General features: G+C 47.6%; 1 protein-coding gene across 1 annotated transcript in view; it reads left to right on the top strand.

Moving 5' to 3' along the window:
- Positions 1-22291, top strand: part of LOC307066951 (uncharacterized protein) — a gene marked incomplete at both ends in the record, with an annotated part of 44609 nt that overhangs the window by 13963 nt on the left and 8355 nt on the right. Inside the window, 7 exon segments of the mRNA XM_079724162.1 lie at positions 135-224; positions 5841-5930; positions 7857-7948; positions 11048-11165; positions 13162-13259; positions 17717-17870; positions 17926-18152. Coding sequence (XP_079580288.1) covers positions 135-224; positions 5841-5930; positions 7857-7948; positions 11048-11165; positions 13162-13259; positions 17717-17870; positions 17926-18152 — 869 coding nt within the window.

The raw sequence follows: 22291 nt of genomic DNA, 5'->3' as shown, positions 1-22291 counted from the left end.
TGGGGACCTGGAGACTTGGGGAGGGGATGGAGCTGTCTGAGTCCACCTGACATCTGAGAGCGGTGCTGGGGTTCACACCCGGGCCATCTGGGTCCCCAGCCCAGACACAAACTGCTCTGGTCTCCTGTCCATAGGGAGCACCTGTGCTGTCACGATGCTACCTCTCAGCACCATCGAGGGCCAGGAAACGGAGGCGGTGCAGACCAAGCCGCCGGAGAAAGGAGGTGAGACACACGTGGGGTGGAAAACTGTGCGCAGGTGGCAGTGGGCAGGGTCTCCAGGGTAAGGCTGATGGGGAAGTGTTGACTCTGTGGACTGATCCCAACCCCAAATATCTCCCGCAGGCTCTTCCTGGGGAGGGGGTGCCTTGAAGGACACCCAGGATGGAACTCCCTGACATCACCTGATGTCAGTGCATCCTGTCACTGCCCTACTCAGAGCTGCAGGGATCTCCTGGGAGCTGAATGAATTTGGGCTCCTTTTTGTGGCCTGGACACCCCTGTTGTCTTACCCCAGCCCCTTCACCCACTGGCATTCCCTGTCTCTTCCCTGTGGACCTTTGGGCTGCATTTTAATGCATGTCTGCAGGCACTGCTGTGCAACCTCCAACAAGTGTCCTAACTTCTCTGTGCTTTGGTTTCCTCTTCTCTAAAGTGGGATGATGAGAGTAGCCATCTCAGAGAGATATTATGAACAACCAAATAAGCTATGATGTGTAAAATACTTAAATGCGTGCCTGGCACAAGGAAACTACTCCACATATATTAGCTCTTGCCAGTGGTTTCATAAAGAAGATTTTTATTATTACTGAGTTTCTCAAGCCTCAGAGGGCAAGATGGCCTCATGCCTCTTTCCTCCTCCCTCAGTCCTGCTTTCTGAGAATCCTGATGATCCACCAAAGAAGCCCATCAGAATGAAGGGAACAATGTTATTCAGAGTCCTGCCATTCTGTCCTGTGGTAAGCCTGTTTTTTTCCTCTCTTTGACCAGACTCCTGAGTTCTGAGAGATCTGGAACTTCCTTTGCCCAGCAGAGACACTTGGGTGGCTGTGTGCCTCTTGTCCCTCCCTCATCCCAGATGTGGTCCCATCCTGTGGGGGACAGTTTTCCTTGGAGATGCTGCCCTCTTTCCTGCCTTCTTTTCTTTCCTAATTCCTGCCTCTGCTCCAATGTCACCTCCTCCATGAAGCCTCCCTTGCTCACTTTGGCCTCATTTCTCTCTAACCCCCTGCCTTCCTGAATTTTCTTCAGAGTAATTAGTGCTACCCGAGAGCATACCTGTATCTGTGTGCTCATCATCTGTGTTCCCTACTAGAGTGGTTCCTGGGGAGCAGCAACCTCCTCTGTTGTTCAGTGGCATATCCTCCTACCTAGAACAGATGTAACCAGCGTTAGGCACTGTATACACATGGGCTGATTAAGTGAGGGAATGAATTACGTAAGGGTCCCTCCTGCGTAGGCACCTGTGGCTTTGTCCACCTGGACACCATTCCTCCTTCTACTACTAACACCCTTGATTTTTCTTGGGGGACCACCTGTCTCCATGCCCTTCAGATGGATCTGATCCCATCCTCAGACCAGCTCCAGGTATGCCCCTGACCAATCAGAGCCAGCAATACCAAGGTTCCCGTGATTGTTCCAGGCTGAGCATGTGACTCAACCTTGGCCAATGAGGTGTCTGCTCTGTCTCTGGGATTCTTAACAGGTGGGAGGGGAGTTTGGAGCAGCCCTGATGGGGAAACATGGGAGCCCCGGGGAGAGGTCAGGGGAGGCTCAGGGTCAGGATGCTTGCAAGAACACGTTTCCTATTAGTGCCTGCAGCAGTCCCAGGGAGGACTGTCTAGAAATCTTATTAGAAAAGAATGTAAGAGTCACAGATTTTGCAAAGCAGTACAAAGATCATCCAAATTCACCAATTGTTAATATTTTTCTGTTGGTATGTTTTCTCTTGTAAATATAATATGTATATTATATGTATATAATATGTATGTTATATATATATGTATATATTCCTCAGTGTATATCACCTTAGAAATAGAATATTCTCTTATATAGTGTGGTTTTTAAGACCAGAGTCACACCCTGCCACATACTAATGATTTTGTTGTTGTCGTATGTTGTTGTTTTTTACCTTTTCCCCCAATGAGATTCAGGGTAGCTATGATCTCTGGAATACCATCTAATTGATGTCGTGTCTTGCATTTGAGCAGGAATTCAGGTATAATTTTCTTCCCTCCAGCACAGTAACCACCAACTGCATGAGTCTACTTCAATATCAATGAATCAGTCTTTAAAAAAATTCAAAACACGGTTTCTCCGCTGCTCAGGGCAGGTTTCAGTGGCCAAATGTGGCCAGTGGCTACCGTACTGGACACTGCAGATACAGAACATTGCCATGTCACAGAAGGTTCTGTCTCAGGACTGGGTTAAATATCCTATATTATCAGAATTATCACACAGTGTAGCCACCAGAAAGTGAGGATATGGGCTTGGTGAGAGCTTTTTTATTTTAAGGTTGTTATTTCAAATTTTGTACATAATCAAGGCTCAGTGGCTATTTTTATATTACACTCTTTTCATTCTCAGGATCCATATCTTCATAAAGTATTTCTTTTTTAAAAGAAAAACAACAAAGTGTATCTATTCACATTTCTGCCCAAACTGCCCTTTTACCAGAGAGCAGCTTGGCTTCATCTACTGCAGGAGCTGGCATAGAAAATTCTCTAGGTCAGGAGTGGGCAGACCCTGGCCATCCAGCCCCAGCCTGTAGTGTAAATAAGGGCTCATTAGCACAGCCACGTCCATCCTTAGGTAGAGTCTGGGCTGCTTTCCTGCAAAGTCCAGTAGCTGTGACACAGACCTGATGGTGCACAAAGGCTAAACTGTTCACCATGACATCCTTGACAACAAAGGTGACTGATCTTGCTTTGAATAGATGCCAGACTGAAATCAATACAGGTGAAAGTGTGAGAATGTTTAGAAAAAGGAGGGAAAACAAACTGCTGTGACTGTGATGCACAGTGTAAAAGATATTTTGTGTTTGGGTCCAGCACACATGTGCTTCTATGTGTGTGGCATGTGTTTCTTCATATTCCAATAAGAAGTTTAAGAAACACTACTTACCCTTATTACCTGAACAACTGATTCTCTTCCACCTAAAACGTGCCATTGGCGACCTTTTATATCGGTTTCTCTAACCAATGAGGATGAGGAGGTCCCCGACCTCCCCCAATAAAGAAATTGAAGGGAACACTCTGAAACCTGTGCTGGTGTCAGAGACCGTTTTAACCACCTGACTAGTGTTTGGGGGTTTGGGGGGGGTGTGCGTGACGCTGAGCGACTCAGCTCTGTTCATTCCTCGGAGTTTGTCCACAGATTCCCTGGACATCTTCGGAGCCAGTGCTGCGCGGGCTCCAAGGACAAGCCCTGAGCAAGCCCGCCCGCTCCTGCCCAGCGGCACAGCCAGATCCCGGGTCCGGAGGTCAGTCCCGCGGCTGCAGCTCTGAAGCGTCTGCGCCATCCGGGCGGGGGCGCAGCGCGGGGTGGGGGGCGGCGGGATGGCGCCGCGGGGTCTCCGCGGGGAAGGCGGCGCTCCCAGGGAGGATGCGCGGGTGAATTCTGGGGAGTGGGGCGCAGGAGCTGCTGCCTGAGAGCACCTGAGACCCAATGGTGCGCGCGGTGGGGCCCCTTGAGGAACCCGCGTCTCCCCTGAGGGTGGTCAGGATGCTCAGACCCTTCTGAGCCGCAGGGCGACTCCAGGTCGGAAGATTTCTCTGGCCACTGGGAGGAGGGAAGAGTGGAGGGGACAGGGGAGGCTGGGGTGTCAGTAGTAGGGGTGGCGGGGACTCCGTCCCGGACAGGTGGAGGAGGAGCCCGGGTCCTGGTCCTGAGGTTTTAGGGGGCAGGACGGGCAGACGGCGGACTCTGTAGTTGGATGGAGGAGGCGGGAGGAATAGGTTTGCTCTGCACACCAGAGAGGTCAGTTGGGTATCAGGGGGTCAGGTAACGAATTCGCTTAATGGAACATAGGAAAATGATTTGGGGGAGAGTCCAGAGGGTAGTTTGGGGGGTCGGAAGGGGCGGGGAGTCCCTCCAGATGGGTTGGGGGTTCACTACGGACGCATAAGAAGGTTAGCAGATGAAAAGGGCTCTTGGAAAACAGGTTTTGAGCCTCCAGTGCTTCTGTGCGCCTGCGGGCTGCGGGTGGGGGCCGGGGGTGTGCTGGGGTCGCTTATCTTAGAGCGGCGGCCTCTGCGTATGGACCCTGGGTGAGAATGAGCGTGGGCCCTGGGTGTAGGCAGAGGGAAATTATGTTGGAATGGGTGATGTGTAATTTCAGCCTGTGGGTCTGCGTTTGTGGGTGGCTGGAGGGTGTGTGTGTGTGTGTGTGTGTGTGTGTGTGTGTGCGCGCGCGCGCGCACGTACGTCCAGGACTTTGTGTGAGGAGGGCGTTCAGTACTAACTAGCAGGCCTGCCCACCTGAGTGGCAGGGGTCTCAGAGTTTCCCTGGAGTGTGTCTGCAGGTGTGCTTGTGTCGTCATGCCCTGGTTTCCTCAGTGTTCATCTGAAAATGTGTGTTTCCAACAGTGTGTGTGTGTCTATCTGGCTGGGTGTTCCCACAAATTGATGCATCTTGTACTTGCATGATTATGAGTGAGAGTCTGTGATTGCATCTTACGCTTCTTAAAAAGGTTTACAGGAAGAGGTGTTGACTCTGATTTTCCAGATAGTGTGTTGTCAGTGTGTATGTATGTGTGTGTATTTAATCATATTTAATCCTCATGTTTAATAATTAATTTTACTCATTTTTCTGGAGAGGAAAGCTGACAGCACAAGAGGTTAAAGAACCTCTGAAATGGGGCTTGCCAGGTAAAATACAGGATGCTTACTTAAATTTGAATTTCAGACAAATAATGAATTACCTTTGGGTATAATTATGTCCCAAATATTTCATGGGACTTGGGTATTCTTAAACATAACTTCATATATTAAATAAATGATTTTTATGTAGACATTTACCATGCGGTGATTGGGACCTATCATGCTAAAATATGATTTGCCTATCTGAAATTCAAATCTCAATTTGCTGTGTATTTGTTGTAATATTGTTGTTAAATCTGGCGAGCTTGATCCTTGAGATCTCTCGGCTAGTGACTGGCAGGCTGGAACCCCCCAGTGCACCCTCCAGACACACTGGCCCAAGTCCTGCCCAGGGTAAAGCTGGGGTGGAGGCGGGGTCCCAGGACCTCACAGCTGAGCCTGCTGCTAGGCACCCTTGCTGCAGTGCTGGCCCCTCCCCAGGGGCTGTGTGAGGTGTCTGTGGACTGGCTCCCTCATCTTCACAGCAGTCCTGAGAGGCAGTCACTTAAGCATCCTGTACCAGAATGGGGCCCCCGAGGTCAGGGAAATGATGTCCTGGTCTGAATCACTTGGTTAAGCTGCCTTATAGCCTTAGGACAGCCCTGAAATACAGCACTGGGAATGCTGACCATGAGGTGCACTTATTGAGTGCCTGCTGTACGCCAGACTCCAGAGGCCCTTTTGATACCCAGTTAACTGACCTTCACCTATGATTCCCAGCACTCTGTGTCATAATATTTCTTCTTTTCCTTAAAGGGGCACCATGGCAATCACTCTCCCCAAATCACACAGTGGGCCTCGGAAACAGCTCTAGGAGGCAGGCATTGCCAACACTCCCCTTGGATGTTGGGGACCTGGAGACTTGGGGAGGGGATCGAGCTGCCTGAGTCCATCCAAAACCTGAGAGCAGTGCTGGGATTCACACCTGGGCCATCTGGGTGCCCAGCCCAGGCACTGACTGCTCTGGTCTCCTGTCCATAGGGAGCACCTGTGATGTCACGATGCTACCTCTCAGCACCATCGAGGGCCAGGAAACGGAGGTGGTGCAGACCAAGCCGCCGGAGAAAGGAGGTGAGACACACATGGGGTGGAAACCTGTGGGCAGGTGGGAATTGGGAGAGCCTCCAGGGTAAGGCTGATGAGGACAAGTTGACCCTGAAGACTGATCCCAACCTCAAATATCTCCTAGTTGCTCTTCCTGGGAAGGGAGGGCCCTGAGCGGCACCCAGGATGGAACCTCCCTGACATCCCCTCATGTCAGTGGGCCCTGTCTCTCCGCTGCTCAGAGTCTTCAGGGGTGTCTCTTGGGAGCTGGAATCAATCTGGGCTCCATTTTGGGGCCCAGATACCTGCCTGGACTGGCCCTGCACCCAGTTGCCAAGTCAGGAATTGCAGGGTCATTCAGGTGGAAGATGAAGATGGCCTGACACAAGGAGTTGGCAGAGAGGGTTGGCAGGAGTGGGGTGATTCCTGTGAAGCCTGTGGATCCTGCTGGTAGCTTGGACACATGAGTGAGGGCTGTTGGTTTTGTTGTGATGCTTCCTTTCTGAAACATCTTACTTTGCAATAATTTTATATTCACAAGAAGTTGCCATAATAGTACATAGAAGTTCCATGGACACTTCATCCCGTTTCCCCCAGTATCTTTATTTTATATGATGATACCACAACATCAAAACTAGCCCATGGATATTGGCACAATTCATGTGTGTTTTTACTTGTATTTCATCACATCTATAGCTGTGTGTAACCATCATACAAAACAAGATACAGGCCACTTTTTAAGCTACCTACTCCCTTACCAGAGGTAGCTACTTTCCAGCTTCTTGTCCAATCTTCCAGAATGTTCTATGCTCACTCATACAGACAAGCATGTGTATATATCTGTTACTATGTATTTATGTCTGATGTACTGTGTGTACTGTATATGCCACTGCCAGTTCCTATTTTGTCTTGTTTCATTTAATTCTGATCTGGCACTTGGTATCTTCCAGTCACAGTCCCAATGCTTTCCAAGCATCCAATCACTCACGCTTCACAACTCTGTGAGGTAAGGACAGTGATTGCCCCATTTTGCAGATGGGAAATCTGAGGGCTGACAAGGATGAATGATTAGCTCATGCTGGGATTTGAAGCGTTTGGCCTCGGGGTCTTTGACCTTAAGCCCTGTGTCCCCTGTCCATCTTGGGGCTGCCTGGCATTCCATGGTCTGTCTGTCCTGTGTTCTAATTTATTTAACCTGGTTCGTACAGGTGGCCATTTGGGTTATTCCCAATCTTTGAGAATGACAAGTAGAGGTAGGATTATAGTTGGGCCGTATGGCACACAGGGGAGTATAACCATGATAATGTGTTTAAAAATTGAAATGGATGCATCAAAGGGGTGTACATTTGTAATTTTGACAGGTTGACTGAATGGCCCTCCATAGAGAGACCAATTTCTATTCCCAGCAGGAGAGTAGGAGTTTCTAAGAAAATATCTGGATTTGTTGGTAGCTTTAAAATATCAGGAGACTTCACTCTAAATCAAGACATCTGTCTTCTGTGGGGAAACTAGACAATTTTCTGGAGAGGCATCCCCACAGGCAGCTGCATATCAGCCGTCCCTTCCTCCTGGACACGGGCTCCCCAGGGTGCCACCCTCTCCAGAGCCCCCTGTCGTCCTACCCCAGCCCCTTCACTCACTGACATTCCCTCTCTGTTCCCTGTGGGCCTTCGGGACGCAACTTAATGCATGTCTGCAGGCAATGCTGTGCAACCTCCAGCAAGTGTCCTAACCTCTGTGCCTTGGTTTCCTCATCTCTAAAGTGGGATGATGATAGTAGCCATCTCAATTTAGCTATGATATGTAAAATACTTAAATGCGTACCTGGCACATAGCAAATACTCAACACATGTTAGTTCTTGTCAATGGTTTAATGATGAAGATCTTATTAGTACTGAGTTTCTCAAGCCTCAGAGGGCAAGGTGGCCTCATACCTCTTTCCTCCTCTCTCAGCCCTGCTTCCTGAGAACCCTGGTGAGCCGCGGAAGAAGTCCACTGGAATGAAGGGAAGACTGTCATTCAGAGTCCTGCCGATCTGTCCCATGGTGAGCCTGCCTGTGTCCTCCCTTTGACCAGAGGCTCCTGGGTTCTGAGAGGTCAGGTACTTCCACCACCCTCTCTGCACAGCAGAGACCCTTGGGTGGCCAGGTGCCCCTTGTCCCCCCAAGGATGTGGCCCCATTCTGTGAAGGATGGTTTTCCTTGAAGATGCTGCCCTCTTTCCTGCTTCCTCCTCTTACCTAATTCCTGCCTCTGCTCCAATGTCACCTCCTCCATGAAGCCTCCCTTGCTCACTTTTTCCCCAAGCCCCTGCCTTGCTGAATATTTGTCAGATAATTATTGCTACCCGAGAGCATACCTTGTATTTGTTTGTTCATTCTGAAGGGGCAGGAACCTGCTCTGTTGTTCAATGACATATCCCCCTGGGAGAACAGATGTAACCAGCGGTAGGCACTGTCCACATTTGGGCTGATTACATGAAAGAATGAATTAGGGAACGGTCCCTGCCGAGGCAGGCAGCTGTGGCTTTGTCCACCTGGATACCATTCCTCGTTCTTTTGCTAAAACACTTGATTTTGGGGGGGACCATCTGCCTCCATGCACTTTGGATGTGTCTGATCCCATCCTCAGACCAGCTCCAGCTATGCCCCTGATCAATCAGAGCCGGCAATGCCAGGGTTCCCTTTGATTGGTTCCGGGCTGGACACGTGACTCAACCTTAGCCAATGAGGAGTCTGCTCCGTCTCTGGGATTCTTAACAGGTGGGAGGGGAGTTTGGAGGGCCCCGATGGGAAATCAGGGGGGCCGCGGGTAGAGGTCAGGTGAGGCACAGGGGCAGGATGCTCGCAAGAACACCTTTCCTGTTAGTGCCTGCAACAGTCCCAGGGAGGACTTTTGAAGAGGTTTTCTTATTAGGAATTAGTGTGAGAATCAACGACTTTATAAAGAGTACAAAGGTCATCCAGATCCACCGATTGTTAACGCATTTTCTATTTGCATGTTTTCTCTAATATGAATGTATATAATATATGATGTTGATGGTGCTCAACATCCTGCAATGTACAGGATGCCGCCCTTCCCCCAAAGAATGATCTGACCCCAAAATGTCATTAGTGTGAAACTAATGTTCTGTTCTTTCTTCTCTGTTCGCTTTCCTTCCAGCCAAGTGTTTGCTTCACCTATTACTTGGAACCGGATGACTCTGACTCTGATTCCCAATTTCCTCCTGAACCTTCCAAACCTGACCCAAATTGCACCTTTGTTCCTCTGCCTGTGTTAGAGTTTCGTGAGATCAAGGTGTGTGAATGTCCCCTGTGCTGTCTCAGCTTTGTCACTGCTTCCTAATACCTGAGCTCCCTCTGCTTCCTGCTCTTGACTCAGCACCCTGGAATCATGCATGCTGGGCTACTGTGATGTAAAATCCCCAAATACAGCCGCTTAAATAAACCGAACTTGATGTCTCTCTCATGATTGTGGTCTGTGTGTAAAGCTCCCAGGGCTGGGGTGTTGCATCCCCGTGGAGTTGGGCAGCCAAGGTCCTTTGACCTTGGTTCTCTGTGCCACGTGGCTGGAGAGGGCTCACCCCCCACATCCTGTCCACAATGTGGCTCAGGGGAAGGGGAGGAGGATGAGGGAAGGGGAAGACACACTTCAGTCCTTCAAAGGGCAACTCCTACAAGATGCCCAGATCACTTTTCCTCAAACCTCATTGGCCAGAACATAGTCACATGACCACATCTAGCTGCAAGAGATGCTGGGAAGTGCAGTCCTTAGGTGGGCAATCCTGTGTCACCTAATAGCTTCTATTATTACAGCAAAGGAGAATGGATACTGTGTCCACCACTGATCAGGTCTGTTATGTTAATTTAGCCCCGGCACCAGGCTGTGATGAATACATGAGTGAATAAATGTACTCTTCAATAGTGTATCTCTCTCCCATTGACTAGGATCTCCTCCATTTTTACACAAATGTTTAGAATGATGAACCTTCGAGCACTGACCATGTGGTAGGCACTGAGCTAATGTCTTTACACATTTTGATCCACTTAATTCTCACAACCATATGGCTAGTTCTGTTATTATCCATCTTCCCAAGATAAGAGAACAGAGGCACAGAGAGTTCATGTCACTTGCTTCAGGTCACACAGATCATAAGTAGCCAAGCCAAGATTCAAGCCCAGAGAGGCTGGCTCCAGAGTCTGTGCCAAAAACCAGAAAGTAGAAGTTGTCGACTGAAGTAAAAATGCACAGCATGAGAGGGGTGGATTTCAATTTTACTTGGGGACTTACTGAGGATTAGAACCAGCAGATAGCCTCTCAGAGAGCTCTGAGGAACTGCTCCAAACGGTAGGTAGGAGGTCAGTTTCTGTGTGATTTTGGAGAAGGGGTCCATGCAATCAAGCACACATCTCAGCACAAGGTTCCTGTTGGTCATGAAGAACAGACATCTCAGTCAATGGTTTTAGTGCTTTTCTAAGTATGGGAAGATGCAAGAATCTTGGTTCATAATATTTTCTCCTGAAAATATCTAATTATCTGAGGGCCATTTCTGCCACTTTTCCCAGAGCATAGAATGCCTCACCCGGATCTTCACTCTGAATTCCTTTCAGGGTGAACTGTAGGTAGGACTGGAGAGTGGGGAGCATCCTTTAGTTGGTAAATTTTAGAAGCAACAGCCACAAGGGGTCATGGAGGTGTCTCTGCTGAGGTTTCTGAGCTCCTCCAGATGCCTGGTGGACGCTGGTCCTCAGCTCACCTAGGCTGGCTTCTCTTGGGGGACTGGGGAGACCTGGCCCTGCTCTAGGTATCTTTCATCCTCCAGCAGGCTTGCCTAGGCATGTTCGTCCCCACGCAGTGTTCAGGGCACAAGAGAGAAACCAATAACAGTTTCTCAAGCACTTTTCAAACTTCTCCTTAAGTCACATTTTGCCAGGATCCCATTGGCCAAAGCAATTTTCATGGCCAAGCACAGATTCAGAACAGGAGGGCGCCGCACACTTAAATGTCAGATGGTATGGACATGGGGCCATCTACCACAATGCAATTCTGAACACATTCCCAACTTCCAGTGGATTTCCATGTCCTCTCCTGGGCCGCGTGGGAGACCAGTCCCTTGGTGAACAAGGATGCTGTCTGGCGGTACAGGAATCAGTGATCTTCAAGGACGTGGCCATGTCCTTCACCCAGGTCCTGCTGGAGCTGGCTCAGAAGGACCTGTACAAGGACGTGTTACTTGACAACTGTGGGAACCTGAGCTCCCTGTGTAAGGACGGCCTCCCCCAGTTCAGACAGGGCTCACAAGAGCTTGGTGGTCTGGTGATTCCAAAAGGCTATAAAGTTTCCAGAAGACACAGATGAGCTCCAGCCCAGGACTGGCCTCTAGCACTGGGTTTTTTGTTTTTTTTTTTTTTTTTGCGGTACGCGGGCCTCTCACTGCTGTGGCCTCTCCCGTTGCGGAGCACAGGCTCCAGATGCGCAGGCTCAGCGGCCATGGCTCACGGGCCCAGCAGCTGCGCGGCATGTGGGATCTTCCCGGACCGGAGCACGAACCCGTGTCCCCTGCATCGGCAGGCGGACTCTCAACCACTGCGGCAGCAGGGAAGCCCTAGCACTGGGGTTTTGATGGTGTTGGCTCTGCTCCTGGTCTCAAGACAGCTTCCAGGAGCCCCAGGAGCACCAGTGTTCTAATTCACTTGCAACAGGAATGGTAGACTATTTTGGTGCTTGTATTCCCCCCAGGAGTCTGACCTGATCTGATTGGACCTGGCTTCATCACATGACCACAGCTAACCAATTACAGTGGCCAGAGAGATGAGGTATGAGCTGATTGGCTGATGTACGCAATGGGGTGGGCTCTGCTGCCTGGGAACTACTTGGATCTCCATCCTTAGAAATTTGAGCTGGTGGGGTGGAAGGTGTGGGTAGGTCAAGGTGGATGTGGAGGCTGGGGAGGGAGTTTCCCCACGTTCTCTCTGGAGGTCCTTTTTTTTTATCACATGGTTAGTCTTCTTTCTATGCAAACATTTGGTCTGGGTTGCATGCTGGGAGGCATCTCACTCTTCTTTCCTTCTTTGGAGCAGGGTATCACGTTTTCAAACCAAAGTTGACCACCAGGTTGGAGCAAGGAGATGACACTGGTGTCAGGGAGAGAGATGTCCCCGGAGCCCCCCGGCGAGGTGATGTGGAATCAACGTGAGACACACCTCCACATGTGAGCAGGAGAGAGAGCACTGCAATCTCCATGGGAAATCCTCCCTATACGCCCCTGGGGAGGTGGGACTAGTCTGCAGGACAAGTTTCCTTCCAGAATTGCTTTTCCATTCCTCCAGCCCGAGAGACTCTTCCACTCTCACGTTCTCATCCCCACCCTTCTTCCTTGTCCTGCATCCTCTGTATCAGACTCCTTGGGTGGCAAGTGAAAGAAACCCTGACTCAGGGCCTTGGCACTGGCTGTTTCCTCCATCTGCAGGGCCCCCCCTGCAGGGTTTTTCTGCTGCTGCTTCAGCCAGCATCTTTTAATTTTCCTCCTTGTATGCATGTATTGGTGCCTTCATAGTTTAAAAGATATTTATGGCAGTTCTTTCGTGCTGGCTGGTTCTAAGATTATCACCAGTTTACAGCCCTCTGTTACTTAGGAAGGCATCCACCCATTTCTGAGTAGTAAAATTATCACCTATCAGCTTCTTCACCTCAAGAATATAGGAGAATATAGAGAGAGTTTTCTCGTTCAGATCATACACACATTTCATAAGAATCCCAAATAGTAACAAGGTGTATTCATTATAAAAACAAACAAACAACCTCTTTCTCACTCCAGCTTCTACTTCTGAAGTTGTAATTTTGTTGATATTTATAACCTATCCAGCTTGATATATTTCTATAAATTACAGTTTTGCCTTCCAAAACCAGATTCCAGTGGTACAAGTACACATCCATCAGAATGACTAGAGGAAAACTATGAGAGTTGGTGAGGCTGTGGAACCCCTGGAACTCTCATGCATTGTTGTGGAAGGGTAAATTGGTGCAGCTCTTCAGAAGAGAAAACTGGTGGCTGGCATCTAGGAGAATTGCACCTATACATGCTCCGATCCGAATAACTCCACAGTGTGGCTGGGGGTCACTGTGTGTCTGATGATTCTACAGCCCCCTCCCCCGCCCCCCTCCCCGTGACCCGGGCATCCAGGCTGTTGTGTCTCTGCTGCTCAGAAGCATAACCTGCGGCTCTTCCCTGTGAACTCGCACCTCCCTTCTCCTGGAAGACCTGGTCCAGGACAGGGTCCAGGTGGGGCGATGGGGAGGAGCGCTGTGGGGAGGACGGCTATTTGAGGCCCAGCTGGAACGCCCAGAAACAGAGACAGTGAGGCAGGGACGCTGGGGTCAAAGAGGAGGTGCAGGACCAGGATTTCCAAACCCCAGTAACAAGAAGTTGTAGCCAGCATGACACTTTGTATACTTTGTTTCAGGCACTGTTTCAGTCACTCGACCTAAGTATCTATGTGGACAGGAGAGGGGCAGTGAGGTACTCCTTTCGCGCCTTTGTCTTGCGCGGTCCCCGGGCACGTTTTCTGGACCCCCTGCAGGATGCCAGGGACCAGCACTGAGCTAGCCCGTCCCGCCCCGGCCCCCTGGGAAGCCCGCGCCAAGTCGCAGCCCGGGAGGGGAGGGCAGTCCTGCCGCTGCAGCTCTGAAGGGTCTGCGTGTGCTCGGGGCTGGGGGGCTGATGGGGGTCCGGGCGGCAGTGGGATTGCGCTGAGGGGCTGCAGAGGGAAGGGGAGGAGGCTCCCTGCGAGCGCGCGCCGAGTGCGTTCAGGGTCTGGGCGGCTCAAGGGGCGCTGCCTGGGAACGCGGGACCCGTGTGGCGGGCGTGCCGGGTAGTCACGCTGAGGACCAGGGAGTCACCCCAGGAAGGCCAGCAGTTCTTGGTCCAGTTGAGCGCACAGGCGACTCTGATTCCCGTGGATTCCTCCTGCCACCTAGAGGAGAGAAGACCGGAGGGACAAGACAGGACGCTGGGTCCAGCAGGGAGGGTCAACGGGGGCTCTGTCTTCCTGACTGGTGGGGAGCATGGGTCCAGGGGGTATGGGGACGGCGACAGGGACAGTGATACAGGGAATCTGAAGCCCCAGAGAGGAGGTGAAGGAAGCCGTCTCCTGATACTCACCCCCTAATAACAATAAAATTGTAGCCAACCCATAAATTGCCTGTACAGGTCTCATACACTATTTCAATCACTTGACATGTGATGTGGTTCAGGATACCCTACCCCTAAATGTGGCACCTGGCATATTGAAGCTGAAGGGGTTTGAGAAAACAGCCAAAGCAGGAAATTCACTCTCACCTCTCCTTTCCCCTTCTTCCCTGAAACAGGTCATAAACCCTCATGGGAGACGTGCCCTCCCTATACCAGGAGGAAAGGAGCATCCTTAGCTCCAGAGAAAAAGGAACGCTTCCAAGAAGAATCCTAACACACAGGCCTTGCTAAGTTTCCATCAGGTTATTACACTTACCTCCTATTCCTTAACCTATTATAGTCTTCCACAGCTGTCCACGCCCTATCAAACCTAGCATAAAATACTCAGGTCTGTTTCTTTGGGTCTTCATTTCCTTAGGAAGGCTCTTGTGTCATGTAAAAGTTATATTAAAACAACTTGTAAGCTTTTCTTCTGTTAATCGTCTTTGTCAGTTAACTTTCAGACCCACCCAGGGACCATAAGAGGGTAGAGGAAAAAATTTTCCTCCACTATGCACGTATTTAATCATATCTGATTCTTATATTTAAGAAGTTACTGTCCTTTCATTCTGGAGGGACAGACTGAGGCTCAGAGAGTTTAAATGACCTCTGAGTTGTAGATTTCCAGATAAGGAGGGCACTTTTGGGGAATCCCCCACCAGGAGTTTGTGAGTTCCGACTTTGTGAGACTAGGCTTGACTCTGCAAGAGTCTGCACGTGTATACCTAAAAAGTCATCGCCAAATCTCAGGTCATAGGTTTTTCCCTTATGTTTTCTTCCAGGAGTTTTCAAGTTTTGGTTTTACATTTAGGTGTGTGATCCAATTTGAGTTAATTTTTGTGATGGGTATAAGGTCTGTGTCAAGAAATATTAACCATTATGTCATCATCATCATCACTACCATGAACATCATTATGCATAAAATAATTATTGCGCATGTTTCAGTATGCTTTCCCCACATATCCTGAGCCCTTGCCCGATAAATATTCTTTAGTTAAATACAAATGGCTCCTAAACACAGGAAAACATGTTCTACCTTGCTCATGAAAAAAGAAACATAAACTAGAACTGCCTTGAGTTTCTCAACCTTGGTTTTGGAAAATTTGAAAAAGCATCATATAATACTGAGAATGCAGGTTTGCTCACACAAGCTGTTGGGGGTCTAAGCTGCAACATTGTCTATGGAACGCAATTGAGAAATCTCTATCAAAATGACACACACATGTGCACTTTGCCTCAGTGATTCCACTCCAGGGGATTTATCTTCCTAGCAGATTTACACACTGTGGAATTGCTGAAGGTCAAAGTTATGCACTGAATACTGGTAGCAAAGGGCTGGAAACAACTCAACCACTCAGTAGTCAGGAATGGGTTAAATAAATCAAGTCACAACTATACAACAGAATCCAAACAGCTGTTCAGAAACAGTGAGCAATTTCTCTTTGTACTGATATGAAAAGCTCTCCGAGGTATACTGGTAAGTAAAAACTGAAGGCACAGAATAGTGTGCAAAGTCTCCCACCTTTTGTATAAAAAAGGGAGGAAATAAGACCATGAGTATTTTTGCAAACATAAAAATATATGTATTATTTTTGGACAAATATATAATTATACGTAATAGTGAATCTATGTATCATAATGATAGGTGTATTATATATTACTTAAGTACACATTTTATGTTACAGTATATATCATATTGTGCAAGTGTCATACATTGTATTATATCTTTACATTTTAAATTTATTTATAAGATATATATTATATATTTTTTTCATATTTTATATTTTTAAATATATTTATTTGTATTACAGATATATATGTACAGAATATATATTATAGTATAGATACACGTTTATAATATATATCAATGATAACCAGACGCATCTGTGTGTATAACGCACAAATGCATATACATATATATCTACTTATATATACATAAAGAAATTGTGGAAGGACGCTGAAAACATTCATGCTTTCATAATTATTCAATATAATTATTCATAAATATTTAAATAATTGCACTGGTTACCTGGTTGTATGTGGTTTATGGCATTAAAAATTTGGTGGGTGAACACCACACACAAAAAGAAACTCAAAATGGATTAAAGACCTAAACGTAAGGCTAGACACTATAAAACTCTTAGAGGAAAACATAGGCAGAACACTCTATGACATAAATCACAGCAAGATCTTTTTTGACCCACCTCCTAGAGTAATGCAAATAAAAACAAAAATAAACAAATGGGACCTAATGAAACTTAAAAGCTTTCGCACAGCAAAGGAAACCATAAACAAGACAAAAAGACAACCCTCAGAATGGGAGAAAATATTTGCAACTGAAGCAACTGACAAAGGATTAATCTCCAAAATTTACAAGCAGCTCATGCAGCTCAATAGCAAAAAAACAAACAACCCAATCCAAAAATAGGCAGAAGACCTAAATAGACATTTCTCCAAAGAAGATATACAGATTGCCAACAAACACATGAAAGAATGCTCAACATCACTAATTATTAGAGAAATGCAAATCAAAACTACTATGAGGTGTCACCTCACACCAGTCAGAATGGCCATCATGAAAAACTCTACAAACAATAAATGCTGGAGAGGGTGTGGAGAAAAGGGAACCCTCTTGCACTGTTGGTGGGAATGTGAATTGATACAGCCACTATGGAGAACAGTATGGAAGTTCCTTAAAAAACTAAAAATAGAACTACTATACGACCCAGCAATCCCACTACTGGGCATATACCCTGAGAAAACCATAATTCAAAGAGTCATGTACCACAATGTTCATTGAAGCTCTATTTACAACAGCCAGGACATGGAAGCAACCTAAGTGTCCATCGACAGATGAATGGATAAAGAAGATGTGGCACATATATACAATGGAATATTACTCAGCCATAAAAAGAAACGAATTGAGTTATTTGCAGTGAGGTGGATGGACCTAGGGTCTGTCCTACAGAGTGAAGTAAGTTAGAAAGAGAAAAACAAATACCGTATGCTAACACATATATATGGAATCTAAAAAAAAAAAAAATGGTTCTGCAGAACCTAGGGGTAGGACAGGAATAAAGATGCAGACATAGAGAATGGACTTGAGGACACGGGGAGGGAGAAGGGTAAGCTGGGATGAAGTGAGAGAGTGGCACGGACTTATATATACACTACCAAATGTAAAAGAGATAGCTAGTGGGAAGCAGCCACATAGTACGGGGAGATCAGCTCGGTGCTTTGTGACCACCTAGAGGGGTGGGATAGGGAGGGTGGGAGTGCGATGTAAGAGGGAGAGGATATGGGGATATATGTATATGCATAGCTGATTCACTATGTTATACAGCAGAAACTAACACACCATTGTAAAACAATTATACTCCAATAAAGATGTTAAAAAAAATTGGTGCGTGGCACACACACACACACACACAACACAAACGGTGAGCAGACTTTCCACTGCATACTGCTTATTTAATTAAAAAAATTTAAACCATGTGTTAACTATTGAAAAAATTACTAAAGCATTTACAGGAAGCAGGTCTTCCGTCCCCTTCAGTCCAGCCTGGTTCTCGCGCGCCCCGCAGCGGAGCCGGCCGGAAGCGGCCTGCGTTTCCCGCGCGGCCCTCCGGCCGCCGCACAAGGCGCACGCGCAGACCGCACACAGCGCATGCGCCGCGGGTTTGGGCGCCAAGTCCGAGGCCGAGCTTCACAGTCAGGCGGCGGCGGCGGGCTGGCAAGGTGAGTGCGCGGTGTCCCAGGCCGGACACTGCGGGAGGTACGTGGGGGCGCGGAGCGGGCAGTGGAGGCGCGGGCCTACCTGAGGCGACGCTGGGGCGGCCGGGCACCTTCACTGGGAAGTCGACGGGAAAGGAGGCGCTAAGTAGCTGCCCTGAGGGGAAGAGGCGGGAGGCCGTGCGGGCGGTGGTCGGCTCTGAGGAGGACGCGGCGGCCTCCCTGCCCCTCAGGCCTCGGCCTCCTGCCAACGCCCTCCTCGGCCAGAAGGCTTTCCGGCCTGGACGGGTCCGCCCGCCCCCGCCCTCCCCCAACAAACACCCTCCTTCCCCCTTGAGGACCTTCGTCCATCCCCTCCAGGGCACCCCTCCCCTTCGAGGACCCCCACCTTCCCCTCAGAACATGCTCCTTCCCCCTTGAGGACCCTCCCTCCGCCCTCCCCCCAGAACCCCTCCTTCCCTCTTGAGGACCCCCACCCTCCCCTGCGCGTATCCCCCAGCCCTCCCCCTCCCGGACCCCTGCCTTCCTCCTCAAGGACCCAACCCTGGCCCTTCCGTCGCTACAACACCCTCCTTCCCCTTGAGGATCCCCCCTCCTCCTCAAGGACCGCCCTCCCTTTTGAGGACCCCCCCCGTCACTTTCCCTCCCCCCGCCGTAGGCCCCCCCCACTCCGCATCCAGACCCCACGCCCCCTTAAGCCCCCACCTCTCCCCCAAGGACCAGCTCCCATACTTGGCCCTGCCTTTGTCCCGCCCCTCTGCCCTGTCCCTAAGTCTCTCCCAGCTCCACCCCCTTTATCTCCCTCAGCTCAGCTCCTTCCTTCTGTCCCCCGACCCCTGTCCCGCCCCTCCTCTCCGTGTCCTTCCCCTCTGTCCTGGCTCCGGACCCGTCCCTCTCCTCAGCCCTGCCTCTCCCTTCTGCTGCTCCTTTACCTGGGTCCCGCCCCGGCACGCGCCTCCCTTCCCAGGCGGGCAGCTCTCTTCTGTGCTTCCTCCTCGGCGCGCCCCGCTCCTCGTCTGCGCTGGCCCTGCGCTCTGCCGCCCGTGCTTTGCTCGCGTTCTCTCGCCTCCGCACCTCTCTTCTGTTTGCCCCCTTCAGTGCCTGCTTTCTCCTCCCACCACAGCCTCTGCCCACCTGGGGTCTCCGCCCCCTTCTCCCGACACTCTCATCCCCATTTCTCTGGAAGTTCTTCCCGACTCAGAAATCAAGCAACCTACCATCATCACTCATACATTTTTGGGGGGAACTCTTGAGCTTTTTGTTTTTAGTGTTTAACATATTAGCTGCTTTTCTCACTACCTTCTAACATGCTTTCCTGGAGAACCGGGTCGGGGGGGGCGGGGGTGAGATAGAAGGGGCTGTTTGGGTAGAAAGGATAGAAAGTATAAATACTGCCTTTCTCCTTTCAGGAAATTTACTTGCTGCCCTGTTTCGTTTCAAAGTTCATAATATTTTTGCATTAAATTACATAATACATCTATTTTCGTCTCACTATAAAACGTGTTTCTTAATAGTAGACTTAAAAAGTGATTCTTCAGGATGGTATGCCTCGTGATTTTCAGCTCCCGCCTTATTTAAACCTTACAGCAACATGAGAAAAAAGGTCTTTCTTCTTTTTCCTTATTTTCACAGATGAGAGAAGCTAAATTTATTTATTTATTTTTATTAATTAATGAGTTAATTTTTGGCTGCGTTGGGTCTTTGTTGCTGCACGTGGGCTTTCTCTAGTTGTGGCGAGCAGGGGCTACTCTTGGTTGCGGTGTGCGGGCTTTTCATTGCGGTGGCTTCTCTTGTTGCGGAGCATGGGCTCTAGGTGCGCGGGCTTCAGTAGTTGCGGCACATAGGCTCAGCAGTTGTGGCTCGTTGGCTCTGGAGTGCAGCCTCAGTAGTTGTGGCGCGCAGGCTTAGTTGCTCCGCAGCATGTGGGATCTTCCCGGACCAGGGCTGGAATCCATGTCCCTTGCATTGTCAGGTGGATTCTTAACCACTGCACCACCAGGGAAGTCCCGAGAAAAGCTAAATTTAGAAAGATGCTACTAATTACCCACGTTTCCACATCATTTTGTGTAGATGGCTAATGTTCCAAAATAAAGAAACCATTTACTTCCCGTATGTCAAGTAAATATTTAATAATGAATGTTTAAAGTGGAAATGAAATTATTCTTCTAAGGAACTTTTTGGTGAATGGAGAAATCAGGAGTGCAATTATGAATTATTTTAAAAATAATCGAAACAGGAGTGGTGACATCCCCTAAATTTTGATATATAACCAAAATTAACAGCTTTCAATAGTCAAGAAAGAATGAAATAAATTAGGCATTTGTTTCAGGAGATTCCCAAAGTCCCACAAACAAACTGATAAAACTAAAGGAACCAGGAGTAAGAAAATAATAAAGATAAGTGAAACTAGTACATGAGAAAACAAAAATAATGGCATTGGAAGTAGCAGCTGGTACTTGGGATGAGTGGCAATAATGAAAAAAACAATAGCAGTAATTAACAAAAAAGACAAACTAGGAATAAAGCAACATTGATTAGAGATAGGATAAAGTTGTGTACTTAGTAGATTTCAAATTCTCAATCATGTGTTAATATATTTCAACTTCAAGCAAATGGACGATTTTCCTGGAAAAGTATTTTTTAAAAATTGGATTCAAGAAATAGAAAACCTGAGCAGACCAATGAGCATTACAAAGCACCGAACAAAGTCATTAATTGGTTGACATCAGAGAGCCTTTTGCCCAGATGGTTTTAGTGGTATCAAGAGTTAAAAAATAAAGTTTGAGTAAAAAAATGTTAGGAAGAAAAACAATGTGCCAAGAACTACTGAGGTATGTGGTTAAAAGTTGGATGATAAGGGATGTAGGATTAGGATAAGACTGAGCTCCAAAAGATAAATATTTAAGGGAAGCAGAATCAAGAATTTATGTAAAAGAGAGAAAAGGAGGGATGCTGTGGGTGCCCTCTGAGAAGACAGAGCCATGAGCTTCTTTTCAGTACCTGTGGCCTGAAGGGCCTTGACTGTTCGAGGTCTTGCTTTCCCTCTTTGGGCCAGGAGAAAGGATTGTGACTCTCTGCTCTAGCTTTGGACCTGGCTAGTCTTGGGAGGCAGGCTGGCAGGATTTCACAGTCATTTCCACTACTCCTTTCTCAGGATCCTTCCCTGGAGGCTGCAGACCTAGAAATTCAATTCAGGGGGGCCTCATACATCCCAAGAAGGAAGCGATAGCAAATTTAATAGTTGATGGTAGGTGGGAAAGTTTTTAGAAAAAATTATACTCTTCTCATACCTTATCCCAGACTAAATTCCAGGTAAAGAATTAAAATGAAATGTTTAAATAAAGAAATAAGAAAATATATTTAAATATTTAACTGATCTCTGAATGGGTAGTGACAAATTGGACTTTGAAATATTAAAATTCTATGAAGACTAAAGAGAAAGTGTGGCATGGTTGGAATTTTTTTTTTTAAGCAAATAGGTCAAAGAGTGAATATCCTTTATTTATATGGAGCTTTACCAATCAGCAATAGGAACACACTGGTGGAAAAAGGGCAAAGGATAGGAGCAATGTATAATTGGCCAATAAATCTGAAAAAAGTAGTAAGCTCTATTATTAGTCAAAGGAAATGCAAAATTAAAGAATAAAATATATCTTTCATTTGTCTTATTGGCAACAGATTTTGAGAAGTGATAATGTTCTTGGCTGGCAGAACTAGTTACATAATTTGCAGGGTGGAGTGCAAAATGAAAAAGTGGGGCCCCTTGTTTAAAATATGGGAAGTCTCAAGACAGCAACAAGAGGGCATTAAATTAAGCTTGAGCCCTTCTGAGGCTCTGTGTGACTGCACTGGTTACATGCCCATGAGGCTGGCCTATTGACGTGCAAGTTGGGTATGTAATCTTATATATTGAGATTGGAAGAAGAAATTGGTGGAAGCCTTTGGGAGGAAAATTTGGCAGATTGTGTTAAGAACTTTTTTAAAAGTTCATACCCTTTGTCCAGGTAATTTCGCTTTTAGGAATCTGTCCTAGAAGGGAAATATCAGAGATGTGGACAAATACTTAGTTTCAGTGGTGTTCACGCATTATGATTTATAATAATGAAAAACAAAAATGCCTTCAAACAGAAAAACTGCTTGTCGTATAAATCACAGGTACATGTTTTTTAGTGGAGAGGAGAAAAGAAAAAAGGAAATGTTTCCCCCAAGTGGCAATTTTGTTCGTGATTTCACAGAGTGCAAATTTTACGGAAGAAAAGTATTTTTTATTTTCCTGATCATAGAAGATAGAAGGTTCATTGTAGGACATTTGAAATTAGGAAGTAGTTTTGAAGGAAAAAGTATAAAATCACCAGTAAAAATAATTTGTAGTCTCACTGCTCATAGATAACCCCCTTGGTGCGGTATTTTGGTTTACTTTCCAGTTG

This window comes from Hyperoodon ampullatus (assembly GCF_949752795.1).
Source record: "Hyperoodon ampullatus genome assembly, chromosome: 18".
Lineage (NCBI taxonomy): Eukaryota > Metazoa > Chordata > Mammalia > Artiodactyla > Ziphiidae > Hyperoodon > Hyperoodon ampullatus.
Note: the sequence above shows the minus strand (reverse complement) of the source record. Positions and strands in the feature narration are given on the sequence as shown.